The sequence below is a fragment of the Montipora foliosa genome, chromosome 11 (assembly GCF_036669935.1).
Source record: "Montipora foliosa isolate CH-2021 chromosome 11, ASM3666993v2, whole genome shotgun sequence".
NCBI lineage: Eukaryota > Metazoa > Cnidaria > Anthozoa > Scleractinia > Acroporidae > Montipora > Montipora foliosa.
This window is the reverse complement of record NC_090879.1, coordinates 21,319,960-21,338,347: the sequence shown is the minus strand read 5'-3', so window position 1 is coordinate 21,338,347 and position 18,388 is coordinate 21,319,960. Positions and strand designations below refer to the sequence as shown.

Sequence of the window (18,388 nt, the reverse complement as noted above, 5' to 3'; positions counted from 1 at the left end):
CATCGAATGGCTGAAGCGCGGTCAGAGGAAATGATTTCTGACCAGATACTCAGGAGTAGGCCTGGTGTGTGCTGTTAACGTAGATTTTGGATTTCTGAACAAGTTTTTATCATAGAAAATTCGCGACAAAGTTGTACTTTCATTTCGCTGTAATTCTCGTGTCAAAAAAACGTTATAATAATGTCAATAAGAGAATAACGATATTGATATTTGCAGATTACCTGTCCTCTCAGTACAAAAGTCAAGCTCGACATCTCTATGCAATAAGCGCATTCAAAATTTCCTCGTATTACTTGATAGAAGTATATGGTATTTTTTTGTTTGTTATTTTCTTTTGCTTTGTTTTTGACAAAAGGGTTTTTCTGCTTACATGAAAAATACGTTTCCTCTCCCGTCCTCTTCTTAATCATGATATTCGCGGAAATTACATTCTGTCCGTCAATAAACCTAGAACTAGCAGTTATGGTCGTAGTTCTTTGTTCTAACGTATCAGCTAAGTTGCGGAATGCGCTACCTGATTTTATCCGTACCACTGAGTGTACTGGACCGGTTTCAAAAGAGAATCCAGGGCCGCATTTTGTACAGCGGCTTTTCTCTTTAATTAATATATCTTTAAATGGCGGAACAAATTGAATGGGACCCTTTGGCGCTAAGCCTGGATAATTTGGAAATAGATTGTGAAGAGGTAAGCTATCATATCGCAAACAATGTATTCAGTAGCGTTGAAATGGCTCTTTCTGTTATTGTTGTCATGGGGGATACTATTAATGATGAACGATAGTCTTTGTTTCTTGAGCTTGGTGAAAGTTTTTGCGAAATTCATCGTTTCTGGTGGCAAGAACCTTGCACATCAACGTTGGTAACGTCTTCTCACATCATGGCAGGGGCGACTTACACATAGGGGTGATTTACATATAGGGGTGAGCAGGAACACGATACATACAGTCATTCACCAGCCGTCACGCAACCAACAATTATAGCTCACAGTTTCGTAACCAAACGCAGAGGTTTTCATAATTGTAATCTACGCAGTGGATGGGTTTTTCGTGCAAAACCATGAAGGAAAACTCAAAGATAGGGATAAATTCATCTAATGCAGAGTGAAGATAGACAGAGAGCAAATCAAATTCGTCTTAATCACGGAACTGTATTTTATTTTCGTGAAACCATCTCAGGTTTAGTTTGCAAGCTTACCCAAGACATTTGCATCATATAGCGGCGCGCTACGTGTAGGGGCAAATTGGCAGTTGTAGTTTACATGAGCCAACTCAAATAGGTATTAATAGCACAGAACTACCTTCGATGTCATTCTGTTAAACCGCGTTGGTTTTGTTAATGTAAGGTTACCCCCGTTACCTCACATGTTTACATATAGGGGCGCGTTACATACAGGGGCAAATTGGCAGTTGAAATAGTTTACATGGGCCTGTTTTGGGCAGAAAACAACTCAAATACAAAATAGCACAGAAATATCTTTGATGTCTTTCAGCCTCGCCTCGACCCAAGCCCCCACTCATTTTTTGCACGCATTTTTTGCTATTTCCCTACTATCTGGGAGTTTGGAACAGGCTAGTAAACCGAATAATGAACAATTACAATTCATATGCTTTAATATTTTGTCATGTTTTGTTACAGAATAAACTTTTTACTTACTGAAAATGGTTAAAATTTAATAAGTGCCCAGCCTCGAATAAGCGCCCACCTTGAATAAACGCCTGAAAGTCCAAAAATTAAATAAGTGCCCTGGGGCCCGTTTCTCTAAAGTCCCGAAAACGTTCCGGATCCGAAAAGCCATTTGTGAAACTGCCAACCGCTTGTTTTGGAAAGCCGATCTTTTAAGATGTTTTTAAGCTACAGCTAAAAGAAACATGTCTGTGACGTCTGACGACTTAAATCCTGTCTGCTTAACTTGAAATCCAGAAACTTTGGATAAAATGCAAAAGGAATTTTGACACTCGAAAATGCCCCGAAAAGTTTCGGGACTTTCGAGAAACGGGCCCCTGGGCGCTTAATCGAAGAAATACGGTAAACAGCCCAGTTCGCGTCGCATGTAAGCCGCGGCTTATTTTCTCTCGTATAAACGTCCCTGAAATGTACTTCGTCCTCTTGTTTTGTCACGGACGTTTGTAAATGCGTGACATCACTAAACATACAATCAAATAACTTCTGTAAACACCGCGTACGTTTCGGATATTAAATTTGCATAGCATTTCATTCGTGGGATAAATAAGGGGAAAATTTTGGCAGCACGAAAAGCGTAAATATAAATCAGTTGATTTGAGGCAGAATAACAGTCGTTTTTGGTAAGGCAACTCAATATTTTAATAATTATTTTTCAGTGAAAAGCTGAACACCTGAAACACAGATGTCCGCCTCGCGAAGTCAAACCAGTTCGTCCTCGTTTGAAAAGCGTTTGCTTCATCGTCTTCAAGGACACGACGGAGCAGTGGTATTTTGTGCTGTCGATCCGAAAGAAAAACTACTTGCTACATGCTCAACCGATGGTAATATCAACGTGTGGACAATTGCCACAGGACAGATTTTGAGAACTCTTAAAGGCGGCCATACTGGAGAAGTCACTTCTTGTTCATTTTGCTCAATTGGGCCAATTTTAGCGTCGTCTTCACGGGATAAAAAAGTCATATTGTGGAATTATGAAAGTGGAAAACGCGCTTCTCGTTTAGGTAAGTTGTCGACAGCCTCCACACAACACACTGACAACAGTAAGTAAACGATTTGTTTTCATACGTAGGAGATCGCTTGATTTTCGATGTCATCGATTTTTCTGTCCTGAAACTTTTAAAAGCAAGGATTAAGAATTATTCTAAACGAAATCTCATATCGGGCACGAACGACCCTTGGCTTTTGCGGCCAGATTTTAAATAAAAAGGGTGTAGCGGGTCAGACGAAGGGGGGAGGTGTGGCTCATGTGAGAAATACAAATAGTTTACTTCATAGAAAGTGCGGCGTACGGGGTTTTATGCACGAGTTGTTTGTGTCAAAAACCCGAACGAGCGAGGAACGAGCGAGTGAGGGTTTTTGACACAAACAACGAGTGAATAAAACCCCGTACAAAGCACTTTCTATGTCGTAAACTCTTTATTACACATAACATGAGAATTTTCATTAAAATAGTTTTCTGAACGCGAATTAGAAACAAAAACTCACTAACAATAGAACCAAATGCAAATTTAATTTAATTCAATAACAAAGTACGATTTGCACGATTTGCACGATTTGCACGAGATGCACGAGTGATTGGCATGGAAACGCCTTTACGCTATCGCTGATTGGTTATACTTTCACATGTGAAATAGCTGTACGCCATTCTGATTGGCTGTATAGGTCTTTTTCACATGTGAAAATAAAGCGTATAGATTTGTACAAATGAGCTTTATGGAATAAAATTCTCATGTTATGTGTAATTTAACGATTCAGGCCATTGTGATGCGGACATGGATGGTGTATAAAACAATATTCTGAATTGTATTCATCGCTAGCAAACAATCTTCTATTAGCGGTGGAAAGTTATTCTCATAGTATAAAGTTGGGTATCTTTTCGCGTTACACCCTGCGCCGAATTTATACCTGATATATTGATGGTTCTCATAATTTGATTTTGTTTTATTCCTCCAGGCTAAATCCACTAACTATGTTTAAATAGAGTCATTTGTCTTTTTATTTGAAACAATAATTCCACGGTCAAGGCTAAAAGGACTTAAAAATAAAATGTAAAGTAACATCAAAACGAGTGGTTTTCTTGGGCGTCGTCGGCATGTTTCGTATGAAATACCCTGCGAGCAGTTCGGGAAGCGCAGGGTAAACTGGAAGGGAAGCATCTTTCAAGCAATGCAGACCTGTTTAAATTAGTGCAACATGAAATATTAATGAATGAATAAACGAATATCACAGTGAAATTTGCATATTTAAGATTTCCCCATGACAGGTGAAAACCTGAACTCTTTTACTTTTTGTTCCATTATGGCTGTCTAGAGCATAATGCTCTCGAGGCTGTAGATTTTGTTTATGGAGCATTTACATATATCTAATCATTGCTCAGTTTTTAATGATTGCTTGGCCTTAAGAAGCCTTTGCCTTTTTCTTGTCTATAGGGAAATTCTCATTTCTGTTGTCAAAACATCAACTGCGACGAAAATTAAGCAAGAGCATACTTTCTTAATGCACTTTCATTTCCGAACTTTATTTAGTTAAACCATACTCGCAATATAACCGAATAAAACTAAAAACAGAAGCCGCGGGCAGCTCTTCTATCTTTGGAGGAAAACAAAAGGAAACTTCACTCTTCCAAACAAGCTTGTAAGAACAAAAACCTTTCTATAGAACAAGTAGTGCACTCTAAGAGCTATGGCGCGATATTGATTTTTGTATAGTCTCTTGGTATTGCTTCCCTGTTGCATAGCTTTGTTTTTCTTACGTATACTGGCATTTGCTGGATAAGAGGCGATATCCAGGCGAAGGCCCGTCGCTCAATTGTCCTGCTACTTTTCGAGCGTATCGGTGCCGTCGTCAAGACGGAAAACGGCGCAAACGATGAGTTTTTCACCGTTTCGTTTCGTTTTATCTTATCTTTTAAACGAGATGAAAGACCAGTCTTAAGAACCAGCGAATTCTTGTTCCAGAGATTGCTTTTCAGTGAGCCCGAAGAGCTGCTAGGACTTCTAAGAAACGGTCCTCTTGGACAAAAGTACATACGCGCGAGAAAGCCAAGAGACTGAATCATTCTCGTGATGGTTTTCAACTATCCAAACGCCCTGAAACAGGCTTAACATATATTTCTATGAGCTATAAAGTTATAAAATTTTCTCTTACAGAATTACACTCTGATGCTGTTCTTTTTTGCGTGTTCTCGAAGGATGGGAAATTCCTCGCGTCTGCTTCTCGCGACAAAACGGGCCGTATATACAAAATACGTCCGGGGGCAGGGGAGTTTGTCCCAGGAGGAGACGTTAAACAACTCTCCGGGCACACGGGTGCCGTGAACGTGGTTCAGTTTTCTCCTGATAGTGCACTGGCATTGACAGGCTCAGATGACAGAACAATCCGTGCTTGGAAAAAAGAGAACGAGTGGGAATGTGTGTGCACACTAAATCAGTTCACTGCTCCGATCAAAAGCGTGATATTTTCACCAGTAGATCCTGTGTTTGCGTCCATGGCTGGAAACAGAACTACAGTTTGGACGATGAAAGGGCAAAAGTATAAGCCTGAGAACAGTGTGGACATCAAAAGCAGTGAGAAACAGCTCAAGGTTTGACTAAAAGACTTTCAAGACCATTAACAAATCCATCATGTTAACTATTGAGCCCTCAGAAATGGCCGCACTTCTTTTCCCTTCTTTTGGGGGATTTGTTTTCACCGGTTTTTTAAAAAAATTAAGATTATCTTACTTAACTCGAAACATAATAGTGTAATGTCATTACACTAGTTATAAACAAACAACTCGCACTAGCTGAGGCCACCCAAGTTCCAGCAGTGTTTCACCAGACTTGAAAGTTTTAGTCGGGGCCTGTATCCTTGTGTTACACATTGACATCATCTTAAGAGTAGCCCCTCTAAGAAAGATATTCATGTGTCCCATCATTGACTTAATTCCGTGACACTGAAGGAAATAAATTAAAACTTAATCAAAAACTCCAAAACTATACGTTGTTCATAGCCTGCCGCGTTGATCATTTTAGGTTCTGTTGCTGGACCGTAGCACGCGAGCGAGTAGAAAGCGGCTAAAATGGCTTGGGCCAAGGAGAAAGCAAGTAGCCTCCTTCTACCATAGAATTAACTGATTAGAGTGTAATGTGAAGTGCTAAGTTTCTACGCTCACATGGTTCATATGGGGTAGAAACTTAGCACTTCACATTACACTCTAATCAGTTAATTATGTTCAAATGTAAGTGCTACACGGCCAACGTTTGAAAAAAACGTAATCCTTCCTTCTACCATAGTTCGCTCGCTCCCCGAAACCACCATCCTGGCTCGTATGCTGTCTAAAATGCCGGGTATCGCGTTCAGAAGTATACATCACCACACATCTTGCTTTACCTTAGAACACAAGAAGTTAATTTCTTTCATCTAACTTGGAAGCACTGTTTTTCATGCAGGCCATTTGGTTCCTCCCTGATGGAAGGTACATAGTGGGTGTGGCTACTGATAAAACAGTTAACATATGGGACTTCGTGGAGAAGAGCTTTTGGAACACATGTACCGATACAAGGTATAAACTGATTGCATGTTTATCCGGCATGAGGTACTTAGGACAGTATAAACACAACCGCAGCCAAAGCTTTCACGCAATTAATGTATTATAAGAAAATGCAAGATATATACCGATCTGGTTAAGTGTACTTGAAGTAATTTTTATATACTGCCGCAGTATAAATGTAATCTTCTTCAATTAATCTCCGTTTTTCCTTATTTTGCTTTTAAATTTGTACAATGTGTCAAGCCAGTTTTTGCTCGTCCTTTTTATAGGTCAAACCAACACGAGGGAGCAATCCTGGCGTGCTGCTTTGCCGGTAGAAACTTTATTTCGGCTGATGCTGATGGCGTCACTCTTATTTGGGAGCTGGTTTAAAATCATAAAAACAGTCCAAGGAATAAGAAATCAAATACACATCTCGCGGCGTTTGTTTGTTTCCCAAGAAAGATAAGTGAGGCCTTTGTTGGTCTTTGATTCCAGTAATGAAATTGACACCAATTTAATGACTATTTACAAGTCCTGAAATATAAATTGACCGACGACAAAAACAAGCGAGGTTGAAATAAGTGCGTTGGGTGAGGGGAGGAGGGGCTTAATTTAGCAGTCAGTTCAAAAGACGTAAAAATTAACAACTGCTGCGGGTCAGATAGGATAAAGATGTCCTACAGAACTGTTAAAGGAATACGCAATATGTATAACAGTTGCATTAAATGAATAAAATGTTGTAAAAACATAGACTGCTGTCAATTCTTTGTTTTTGCGTTTGTGCTATTACCCTCTATCCAGGTCCTCGCGTCCAACCTAGGACCTAGTATAAACGAGGCGCGGGCCAATGTCGACCCCAGAGCTCTTCTCTTTTGCGCATGACTGAGGGAGAGAAGAGCTCTGGGGAACCCTGAAACAAAGTGTCTTCTCATTAGTTTTCGTGAAGAACAATCAAAAGCGTCTCTAACTGGTGCATTCATGTTAACACGAGGAGTGAGCTGGCGCCCAAAGGTTCAAATAGCCAATTTTTGGCTGTAACAACCCTAGGGTGCATGTTCTCCTACACAAAGTTTCCCAGAGCCTCGGGTCGATCCGAGGCTCTGGTGAGGAGAATGGCCCCAGGCCGAAATCACTGAGCACATCGTCATGCGCTCTGACAGCGCGTCTAGGGGTATCCCACTGGTTTAGCTTTTGTCATCCTGACCTGTGTTTACAACTATTTCGTGTGGTATCGTGATGCTTGTTGTGGCAACCCAAGGGTTACAGCGGACCTGAGTTTATCACACACCGGGATAATAATGCAACGTTAGTAACACATTCTTCAAAAGGTGCTAAACTTGGCAGCCTTGGCTTCGCTTACTAATTAATTGATCTCGCGTCTCCTCGCATTCTTGAAATAAGAGACAAAACGGAACCGATTTCCACTTGCACGTGCGCAAATTTCCGCGCTTTGAGCGATAAAATTGGTATCGATTGCTTGCTTGTGGTGTCCTCATCTGTCACTGTTGTTTAGAGTAATAGGGTTTTTTTTTTTGCTCTTCTTTGGAATCCATTCAAGTCATGCATAATTAATTTGTGTTTAAGGTCTCTTTAGAAACTGCTCAGATTTGATTTTAGAAACCTTCCCCTCTCTCTTTACATTTTCTCTTTTTTGGATGGTTTAGCCTCACCGATATACTTGAAGAAAACGCAATGTTCTTTTCGCTGAACGAAATTGTACACGTTGTCGCCGCCGCTGGAGTTCCCAAATTCTTGGCACAAACACTACAAGCTTAAAAAGGGATTGAAATTGTCGAATCCCTGATCTCTGGGCAACACAGGGTCGAATGTTCGGGGTACCACGGTGAAATTTGACCAGGTGGACAACGTGAAGGAAGGGAACAGCAAAAAAATTCTCTTGCAAAATGAAGTGTAAACAAACAAGAGTAATAGAGTGCCCAAAAATTCAACACATTTTTTGATTCAGCAATAATTATTATCATGCTAAAACAATTGACTTTAATTGTCTTTCAAATGGTTTTTGGGAAAATAAATGTAAAATAAATTAAATACAAATTGTGTATATTGATCTCAACACAGCACAGGGTTTGCAAGAGACAAAAATACAAAACTCAAGAGCAATTTCTACCAAACCCTTGAATGAGCAAAAATAACATTTACGAGCGTGTAAAGCAAATATTATAAGAACTTACACTACTCGCAAATACAAAGAAAACGTGGAGGATAAAATACAATTTTGTTTACAATTGAATGAAACCTCAAACACTAGAGCAATTAATTATTTACTTGGACCTTTGAGCGGTTTTCAATTGAGTGTCGTTAAAAAAATACCAAAGCAATTACTTCGACCAATCACAGCAGGTGCAAACAGAGCAATGAACCAATCCAAATTCGTAGCAATTCCATGCAACTCGCTCAAAGTTTTGGTCGCGATTGGTTTTGGTTTTCCTTCTCATTGGTTGATAAACTGGCGCGAGATTTTTTAACCAATTACCAAGCGTAGCAATTGCAATCGCGTAATTATTCTCGACAGTCATTTGAAAACTGCTCTTTGGGAGATAAGTACTTCATGTATCCCTTATTTTGGATCTGGGCTCGATTACCAGCCGCTGTTTCGGGAAAGGAGCCCGCGCCCCTTCCCCAAACAGCGGCTGGGCGGGTCATTTTGCTATTGTTGGTTTCAGCCAATCAGGTTACCACCTTCAGATTTTCGTCCTCTCCAGGGTAAAAAAGAAGACCAGACTCGAGGGAGCGGCTTATAGCTAGTGTCCTTTGTAATATCCTCTTGCTTGTCATCTCCCCCATTTAAACTTGTACAATACCATTTGTCAAAAAGTAATCTAGCCTTTTTAACTCTTGATTATCCCAGGCAGCTATTACCACTTTTGATTAATATCATTAGACTACAATATCTGAAATGGTGTCAGTTACTTATTGGGTAAATAAAGTTGTCGTTGGCATAGGAATGCCATTTACAGCAGTTTTAAGTTGAGTCAAATGATTGTTTTCTTTTTGAATTTCTAAGATTGGTGATTGTTCCCCTGGTAATTGTAACTAGAAATGTACAATTAAAAAACAAAGGTTACTGTTATGGTTTAGAAACATAAACTATCTCAAAGTTTCTCAAAACTGCCGCTATGAGGAAGTCCGCAAGAAGCACAAATTGACCAAATTCATGAAAGAACAGCATGGGTGTGTATTCTTATCAAACTGAAGACATGACACAAGTGTATGTCCAGAAAAACACTGACTATTGGAGGAAAATTCCCTGCATTAATGAACAGTAGACGATTTTGTGTCAGCGAGTGATGGCTTTTCCAACTCGGATGATGACCACAGTTTGAAAAAAATTGGAAAGTAGAGGAAAACTAATAATTAAACGATATACAATATATTGAGGTTCTACTGTATCTGGTTTCCATATGATCACTATGCTTTGGTCACTGGGATAAGGGTAAGGTTGACCCTGACACAAAAAGTGAGAGAGAAAGACAAGATAATGCAGTGACTTATCCCTGGTTAAAAAAAACAAAAAACAAAAAGACAAAGAAAAAGAATGTTTTAACACAGCATTTGCTATGATCAGCAAACTTGAGTGCCTCGATTATTTACAAGGCAGTGCAACCCAGTGGTCCGGGCGCTTGCCTTGAGATCTGGGTCCGGTTGTTCAAAAGCCGATTAACGCTAATCCCAGATTAAAATTTAACCAAGGAGTTTGTTTCTCTACTTCAAAAAATTTGTTCAGCGCTGAAAGTTGGCAAAATTATACATTAAAAGAAGTTAATCTTGAAAAGCAAAAATAAGCATAAGAGACCTTTACTCAAAAGTTGAAAAAATGAAACCAAAGCTTACGCTAATCCTGGGTTAAGTTAATCGGCTTTTGAACAACCGGGCCCTGGAGGAGATCATGGGTTCAAGACCCGTTCTGACCATTTGTTAAATGGTAGTAGTCCTTGGTTCAACTCAAGCTGCACTTGTAAAGAGCCACCTGGTTTGTGTCTGGAAAGTTGGGATTATTAACAGTTGTTGTTGTTGATTGTGATTCATTGGTCCTGAAAAGCCACACAACCATATGCAAACCACGAAAAACTGATCTTAAACAAAATTCAATGACCTAGCCCATTGAAATTCCTTCCCCCACCCCCTACCCCCCAAACAAAAATAAACAAATTTTACCGCTGAATACCACAGAAAGTAATTACCTAGAACTTAAAGAAGTAATAATAATAATTTCATCATAAACATTACTTCAACAATGATGTGGAAAGTAGGTACTATTCCTTTATGGGTCAGCGTGGACTGCAGAGTATTGGCATGAGATATCGCCATCACCTCTGTATTTCTTTGCAATCATTATAGCAAGAGCCAGAGCTAACATCAATGAAATAAGGCAAACGATTGTTAAACCAATTATGAGTGAAACAGGGACAGGCTTCTTGTCATCTTCCTTGACTTCTTCCAACTGTGTGGTAGATGCATCCATTCTCTCCCCAATGGCATCCATTCTCTCCCCAATGGGTCGCAGGATGAAGTTGGCATTTGTGGCTTGGCCATCTGTAACCACAATCTTCTTAATTTCTGGAATGTATCCACGTTTTTGTACTCTCACATCATATTTGCCTCGATAGAGTAAACGCCAGTAATCTCCATCTTTAGCACTTTTAACAGGATGGTTGCGACCAATGATATCTATTTCTGCATCTTTAATTCCTGGGGCAAATCAATATTGACATAAATTATAGTGATGTGAAGTCATTTTCTAAAATTACAAGTAGGAGTAAATTCTGTGCAATAAAATGGTGAATAAGTGATGGAGTGCAAAGCTGGGCATGATAAAAATGGAAAGCCTGAAAGAAACTAAGCTCACATGGGATTATGGGATTTAAACCCACAATCTATGAAGCACCACCAGTGCAGTGCTTTACTGATCAAGCTGATTTATGTCAATGACATTGTTAAAGCTACCAATACATTTTCTATGAGACTCTTTGCTGATGATACTTTGTTCACAGTGATAGGCAATGACTTGGACCAGGTATTTCAGATTGTAAACGAAGCTCTTACATCCGTATTTGGCTGTGTGCTCCAATCTCTTTAGCAGCAGGTCCACATGTAGAGCAGACATTCAGTGCTAAATATCTAGGACTTATGATTGACAACAATCGTTCTTGGCATGATCACATTGAGTACATTTCTGGGAAAATTAGTAAAATTATTAATAATTTATATTAGTAAATTCCAGTTCCTTAGTTTATTTATATTATGTTATGGTGTATCCTTATCTTACTTATGGAAGCATACTTTGGGGTAACAACTATGAAGCACCTTTGTCTAAAATTGTTAGACTGCAGAACAAGGCAATTTGATTTATCAATTTCCGTTCATTCCGAAAACTGAATAGGTCCAAAGAGAACACGAATACTGTCTATTCTGTGTATTCCTATTCCGGAATAGTACCAAAAGAATGTGCCCTCAGTATTAATATCCTTTCCCTGGTACTATCTTCTTAAGTATGTCTTTAAATTCTGTGCTTTTCTATGCTTATTTCATTTTATATACTATAATAATATAATACTCTGGTTATTACTCTCAGTCATCTTTGAAGCAATATAGGGCGTATAATAAGTTTTCTACATTTTGCCCTTCTCCATTACTAGTTGTTTTCTTTGACGTACTTATTGCTTTGACACGTATTGTAACTGGTATATGCATTGGAGAAAATTGAGAAATAATTATAAATAACATAAAATAAACTGCTAAGCCAACTGGGATCTAGTCAGTTTGACAGTTTGTGACAAATCCACAGAGAATGTGGATATGAAGAAACTATGTATGTAATTTATTATTAAGAACTCTCAAATTACCAGCTATCAGTTGGCTTGATAGCTTGATAGGGAGTTTAAGATCTATGACGGTGATGGTCGACGAAAACATCACCTCAAAATATACCTTTGCTTTATTGAAAGTCTTTTGCGATTATTCAGTCTCATTCACGTCCTACAATATGGGTGAAGTATCCCAAAAATAAAGTGTCCAGAGTGGACATAGAGAATGAAAGGTTCTCTGTTGCATGCTTACGTTGTCATCAAAACCTCAAATCTGGTGATTTCACGTCATCCTTATGCAGAGGAACGCTAACATACTTGCTAAAATCTGTGCTGCGGCATGGTTATTTATGCTGTTTTAACCAATGATATATGGTTTTTGTAACATTAATAACTGCACTGATTTATGTTGTTCCTTTACAAGTAAAAATGAATTCCCGTGTGAAAAATGTTCATCTTTGAAAGTGAAATAACCACTTTCTTGAGTAATTATTACTCGCCTAATCTACATTGGAAACATGAAATGTGAAAGTTAGTAAAATATTAATGCCGAGTAAGCAGAACCTGATGATGATGATGATGATTACAAATGACAGCTCTCCTGGGAATGACGTACGAATGGCAGCTCTCCTGGGAATAATGTTAATGGCAGAGGAACTGAAGGAAAACTATGGTTAAAAATGGGAGAGGTACTTACATGTAAACCTGAATCACACAAAATTAATGGGTTTATCAACTGGGTTGATATGGTAACAAGGCTGCTGCCTAAGGAAAAGTTCAGGAAGCACTTTGGGCTCCAAAATGTAAAACTTGGGAGCCCAAGCCACTGTGACAGCTCTAAGAGCCCAGAAATAACCTGTCACACAATGTGGTATTTATGGTGTACAGTACTAAGAATGGTTTCACTTCAGTGGAGTAAAACCATTATCAAAACATTACTGCGACCAATCACAAACAGTGCGATGAACCAATCAGAATTCAAAGCAATTACATGTCAGTCATTCAAAGCGGACAGAAATGCGTATGTGCAAGGTGAGATTTCTTTTGGTTTTACCTTCTCAGTCCTTGGTTTAAAAATGGTGGGAGACTTTTAGGTCATTCACTGATTGTAGCAATCTTAATTTCTTTCGACAACCATTTGAAAACTGCTTTAAGCATATAAAACATGTTTCACTGCAATGTTCTAAATAATAAACCACAGCTAGTCCTAGGACATGTTATGTAGATGACAACCAAGAGACATCGCAGAATCGCCAGATTTAATAGAACTCAGCTTAGGGTTTGTAACAAATTCTTTTTTTGTTTCTGTGATGTTGCTACAGTTTTTTCTAAGATAACAAGTGATAAGTGGATGTGGTGTTTGATCTTGTACTTCACCCTTTGTCAGAGTGGCGGTCAATTTGCCATATCAACCCAATAATTTTTGATTAACCCATTCCCATTTTTCAATTCTCCAACAATGCAACACCAGAGTTTTTTGGAAACTAAACCCCCTTATACCTGGACCTGAAACCCTAGCTTTCATCAAACGTTTTTCGGAGGTGCAACAGAGCACAAAAAAGCAACAAGACACTCACAAAACTATTAGTCATAACACAATCAAAGCTATAACTGATGTACCCAGCTTTTGCCCTAGTAATTATTACCAGTATGTTCACACACCTTTGTTAGTATACTTGTCTTTCACAAAGCCCTTCAGACCAGTGTGAACAAGCTTCAAATACTCAAGAAGTGACTTCTTGTTATCTTGCCAGAATCCCTGAAGGGTACTTTCATCTGGAAACTTACAACAGCTGACCTCAACTGTTATCTCAAAGCAGTTACTATTGACATAATTATAGTCCTGCATTCCGCCACTGACAGAGTACCATGCTGCACCATTAGTTATTCCTAGGAGACATTAATGTTCATAAATCAATGATACAAATTATTTTACTTATCTTATTCATTGCAGCTCAGTAATGTATCCACAACTTTCACCGACACTGACACGAAAGTACCGTATTTACTTGTGTATAAGTCGATCCCGTGTATAAGTCGACCCCCCATTTTTGATGGTAAAAAAAGCAATTTCTTAATTTCTTTGTTCAATGTTACTGGGACACTAATCTTGTATTCTTCGATTTTTGGAAATGTGTATACACAAAAAAATCAGGGCCTCAAGCGCTCAATAGTTTTGTGGTTCAGCAGTTGTTGTATATGCGGGCATTTTGTCCTTGAGTTTCGAAAAAGTTCTCAGAAAATCGAACATGTAAACCTCAAACTAACAGGTCTGTTTCGTTGTTCAACGATAAAGGGCTTTAGAGGATAAGCACAACACAGAAGCAGGAGTCAATCTTTGAAATAACTTGCGAACGATGCGAAAATGTGCAAGGTTTAATTGGTCCTTGACTTATAATTTCTCACATGACAAACAAAACAAAACTCATAAACCAAACAATACGAAGTTTGCAAAAGCATTTAAATCAGCCAGGTTTGTATAAAGAATAAAAAACAATCATTACCAACCTGAACCAGCATTTTCACGCAACACGAGTGACACTGCTTGCACGCAAACACGAGATATTGCGCCAGGTTACTAAGCCGTTGAACGATCGCGTTTGTTTGAAGAAACAAAAATGCCTTTTAGAGCTTTCCGCCTTTGGAAAACGAAAATTTACAGTGTCTATTTCATATTTGTGCTTGTGAGTATCTTCAACATTTAGATTTGGACAAATCCTTTTTCATTTGAACTGGAATTGCTTACATTCATTTTGAAGTCTTTTGTCATTCATTTTTAAGTCTTTTGTCGGCTTTTGTCCACTGCGTTCGTTATGCCCAAGACAACATTATTATGTCAATTTTGAATAAATTACTTAGCTGGAACTTGGCTCAAAATCTTTGACCCGTGTATAAGTTGATGGCGATTTTTGGAGCTTCTTTTGAGGCCATAAAAGGTCGACTTATACGGTATACAATACTACAGGGATAAAACAGAGTGGGAGAACAAAAAGGCCTGAGTACAAATCTGCAAAAAAAGTTGAATACAAATAGTATTCAACTTTAATTACTACTTGTATTCAACATTTTTCACAGATTTGTACTCGCACCTTTTTATTCTCCCACTCTGTTGTACTTCTTTAGTATTATGCAACTTTTTTCACTGATTTGTAACTATTATTCTACACTTTGTAATTTACACCTCCTTGTTACCTACTTTATATAAAGTCACTCACTTGTAAACATCCTTCAAGTGAAGATGGATACTAAATATCCGAAACATGTCTCGCAAATTTAAAAGTTGTATAAGTAAGCAGAAAGTTCCATTTCTTGTGGTGGGATCTTTTGCTGGCAGCCGTGACTTGCAAATTCAATTACTGCCGAGTTATCTGGCGCATTGAAGCGGCATGAAAGCAATGTCAATGATTCCATTGCAGGTACATTGTACAACAGACCAATCAATAAATACATGTAAGTTATATTTAACTCCCTTACCATCTTTAAAATTCTCTTCTTGACAAGCTGGTACATTCAAATGCATCTTGGGATGGTTCATAGAATATGTTAACGCCATTTCACGGAAAATATCATCATCTGGTGTTCTACTGTATAAGCTCCGTTTATCTGCTCTGTTATCGTATGGGTAATTTGCAACCAATGAGCCTCCATGAAAATTTGCTGACATAACAAAAGGAATGCTGTCAATCCAGTCCTTTACAAGGAGGGTTTCTTTTGCCAACTTCTTTTCCCCTGTTTTTGGGTCAAACTGATCAGGAAAATTCCTGAAAGAAAACAAAGTCAAAATTAAAATTAATAAGAAACTGAACCACTCACAGGCAGTCCAAGCTCAGTATACGATTTATAGACTTTGTATGGGAAAAGTAAGTTTGAGCTTACAAATGCTAAAATAAGCTGTAAATGTAGAAATAAACTTCACTAACCTCTACTTACAGTTATCCTTGTCTTTTCTGTGCAATCGGAGGGCAAACTGTGTCTGTTTTAGACGGGTTTGTGACTTTTGAACTTTTACGATGTCGTTAGTTGTAATATCCCCTCATAAAGAGAAGAAAGGCTGATAAATCGTGGTCACCTTGCCCCACAAATTGCTCTCACATCGCAAAGCAACGGTCCGAACTGCCATAAAAACACCACAGCGTTAAGGCCAGATAAATTTTCTATCACATCAACTCCACTTCAGGACCACACAGCGATTTTTGGAGGATAAATTCCAGATAATGTTTGGCTTACTATAATCTTCCCATGCGCTAAGCTAGATGTGTGGCTACAGCCGTTATAGCTTGATGGCGATTATATTACATTCTGTACTCTCATTGGCCAAGTATTTCAAATTGTCCAGTGAGAGTGCAGAATGTAATATGATTGCCATCAAGCTATAATGACCATAGCCACACATCTAGCTGAGCGCATGGGAAGATATAGAAAGCTGAACATTATTTGGTATTTATCCGCCACAAATCGCTGTGTGGTCCCGGAGTGGAGTTGATGTGATAGGAAATTTATCTGGCCTTAAGGCTGTGGTGTTTTTATGGTAATTTGGACTGTTGCTTTGTGATGCGAGAGCAGCCTTTCTTCTCTTTATGAGGGGAAATGACAACTAACGACATGGTAAAAATTCGAACGCCACAAACCCATCTAAAGTGGACACAGTTTGCCTTCCGATTGCACAGAAAAGACGAGGATAACTGTACGTAGAGGTAAGTGAAGTTTATTTCTGCACTTACAGCTTATTTTATCATTTACAAGCTCAAACTTAATTTTCCATGTACAAAGTCTATAAATCGTATACCGAGCTTGGGCTGCCTCTGAACCACTGCAAAGTTTGTGGTCTGTTTGGGAAATAACAGAATTCCCTTCCCAGTGAAAATTATTTTGAGGCCTTGAATGTTTCTCGGGTTCTTCAAAACCAAGGAAACCTTCAAAATCTAAGAGCAGATCACATTTGCGTTTCATGTTTCATTTCATGTGTTATAAGGCGTTTAATATCTTTTATTTGCTCAAAGCAAACTGTCTTGAAAGAAAATACAATTTGCCCAAAAATACCATTACCAACAATTTCTTCATGGCATGGACTCTTCTTTGCTAACCTGATGACCAATAATAAATATAAATTGCTATTTTACAATCCTTTAAGGCAAAATTAAGGGGAAAATCCTTGCCATCGTTCAGTTGTTAGTTGCCCTCTATTGCAATTGGCAAACAGTAAATTACAATGGGAAGAAAGAACCCTTCCTTAAATCGGTCGAAAGACTTTGAAACCCACTCTCGCGGAAGAAATAGAATTGGTTGTTTTCACCGTTGGGAATCTGTTTACCTTTCTGATTGTGAACTAGTCCGTTTGCCTAAATAATATAGCCACCCCACTTACCGATTTAGATCGACACTCTCAGAATTTGCTCTTCCAACAATTCCTTCACATCTTTGTCTTCCACGACCACCACCATTTTTAGCAATCTCATAGCCATCAGGATTCATCGATGGCATGATATGAATTCTCGTACTATCAACCAGAGTACGAATTTCGTCATTGTTTCTGTACCCTTCAAGTAAATATTCAATGAAATGGAGAAGAATTTCACGGCTTACGACTTCGTTTCCATGCATGTTACCGATGTATTTAAACTCTGGTTCTCCGGGTTCATGTTCTCCAGGATTATCAGTGATTTCCAAGACCCATAAAGTCCTATTTTGTACCGACTGACCCAGTGAATAAAGCCGAGTTATGGAGGGATAATTTAGCGCAAATTTTTCCAAAATATCCGTCATCTCTTTATAGTCATGATGCGTGAAATCCACAATCCTGTTTTGTTTGGATCCCACGGCGTCAAAAGACAGCAAGGTGATGAACGCGAAAACTCGCCACAATGGAAACATCTTGTTGTGCTCTTTCGATCCTTTGGCTTCTGTTTTACACTTATACCTCCTTTTCTTCCGATAGAAACAATCGTAACGACGGTGAAGCGTCCAGCAACTGTCCGGGCAAGCGAATATTCACACCGACAAATTCAAACAACGATCGATCCGTAATTTACACGTCCATCCTTGTGTAGGACTACAATAGATGTGAAAAGGAAGCTTTACGTCAGTGCGCCTCTGTCAAAATTTCTTTGACAACCACGTCAACGGATTCGGACGGCAGATGATAAAAATAAACAACTTGGACTTCTGAATGACTGACACTTGGAACCGATTGCTGTCTCAACTTTTCCCAGAGCCCGCAAAAAAACAGGCTTAAAAACGACAACTTTATCCTCAAATAATATCGCTTGTCCAAACTATTAACTGTAAATCCTCGATTTTGAAGGAAAGAATTAAGTTTCGACCGCCTCCATACCGAATCGATCAACAGCTGCTGCGACCTGTCTCTCGC

At 38.8% G+C, this 18,388-nt stretch overlaps 2 protein-coding genes across 3 annotated transcripts; one reads left to right on the top strand and one right to left on the bottom strand.

The window, feature by feature from the left end:
* Positions 1-580: 580 nt before the first annotated feature.
* LOC137974970 (lissencephaly-1 homolog) lies at positions 581-6,945 on the top strand. 2 transcript variants are annotated; one of them, XM_068821993.1, is made up of 5 exons: positions 581-685; positions 2,340-2,684; positions 4,833-5,266; positions 6,114-6,226; positions 6,484-6,722. In XM_068821993.1, the coding sequence occupies exons 2-5, from the start codon at positions 2,366-2,368 to the stop codon at positions 6,584-6,586; spliced, it is 969 nt and encodes a 322-aa protein (XP_068678094.1). In that variant the 5' UTR covers positions 581-685; positions 2,340-2,365; the 3' UTR covers positions 6,587-6,722. The 2 variants fall into 2 exon arrangements, with proteins under 2 accessions (XP_068678094.1, XP_068678093.1); XM_068821992.1 differs by lacking the exon at positions 581-685 and adding an exon at positions 2,136-2,257 and having other exon boundaries at positions 6,484-6,945.
* Positions 6,946-8,168: 1,223 nt separating this feature from the next.
* LOC137974871 (carboxypeptidase D-like) lies at positions 8,169-18,377 on the bottom strand. The gene is made up of 4 exons (XM_068821864.1): positions 17,387-18,377; positions 15,496-15,782; positions 13,684-13,911; positions 8,169-10,906 (listed from the first exon to the last, which is right to left on the bottom strand). Exons 1-4 carry the CDS (start codon positions 17,890-17,892, stop codon positions 10,479-10,481), a joined length of 1,449 nt encoding a protein of 482 aa, XP_068677965.1. The 5' UTR covers positions 17,893-18,377; the 3' UTR covers positions 8,169-10,478.
* Positions 18,378-18,388: the final 11 nt, after the last annotated feature.

Bases quoted from the DNA above. Each gene is read 5' to 3' on its own strand.
- LOC137974970 (XM_068821992.1), top strand. From the start codon at position 2,366: ATGTCCGCCTCGCGAAGTCAAACCAGTTCGTCCTCGTTTGAAAAGCGT. The intron at 2,685-4,832 runs GTAAGTTGTCGA...TTTCTCTTACAG, and splicing joins AAAACGCGCTTCTCGTTTAG to AATTACACTCTGATGCTGTT. The intron at 6,227-6,483 runs GTATAAACTGAT...TCCTTTTTATAG, and splicing joins AACACATGTACCGATACAAG to GTCAAACCAACACGAGGGAG.
- LOC137974871 (XM_068821864.1), bottom strand. From the start codon at position 17,892: ATGTTTCCATTGTGGCGAGTTTTCGCGTTCATCACCTTGCTGTCTTTT. The intron at 13,912-15,495 runs GTAAGGGAGTTA...AATGTCTCCTAG, and splicing joins AGAAGAGAATTTTAAAGATG to GAATAACTAATGGTGCAGCA. The intron at 10,907-13,683 runs GTGTGTGAACAT...GATTTGCCCCAG, and splicing joins AGACAAGTATACTAACAAAG to GAATTAAAGATGCAGAAATA.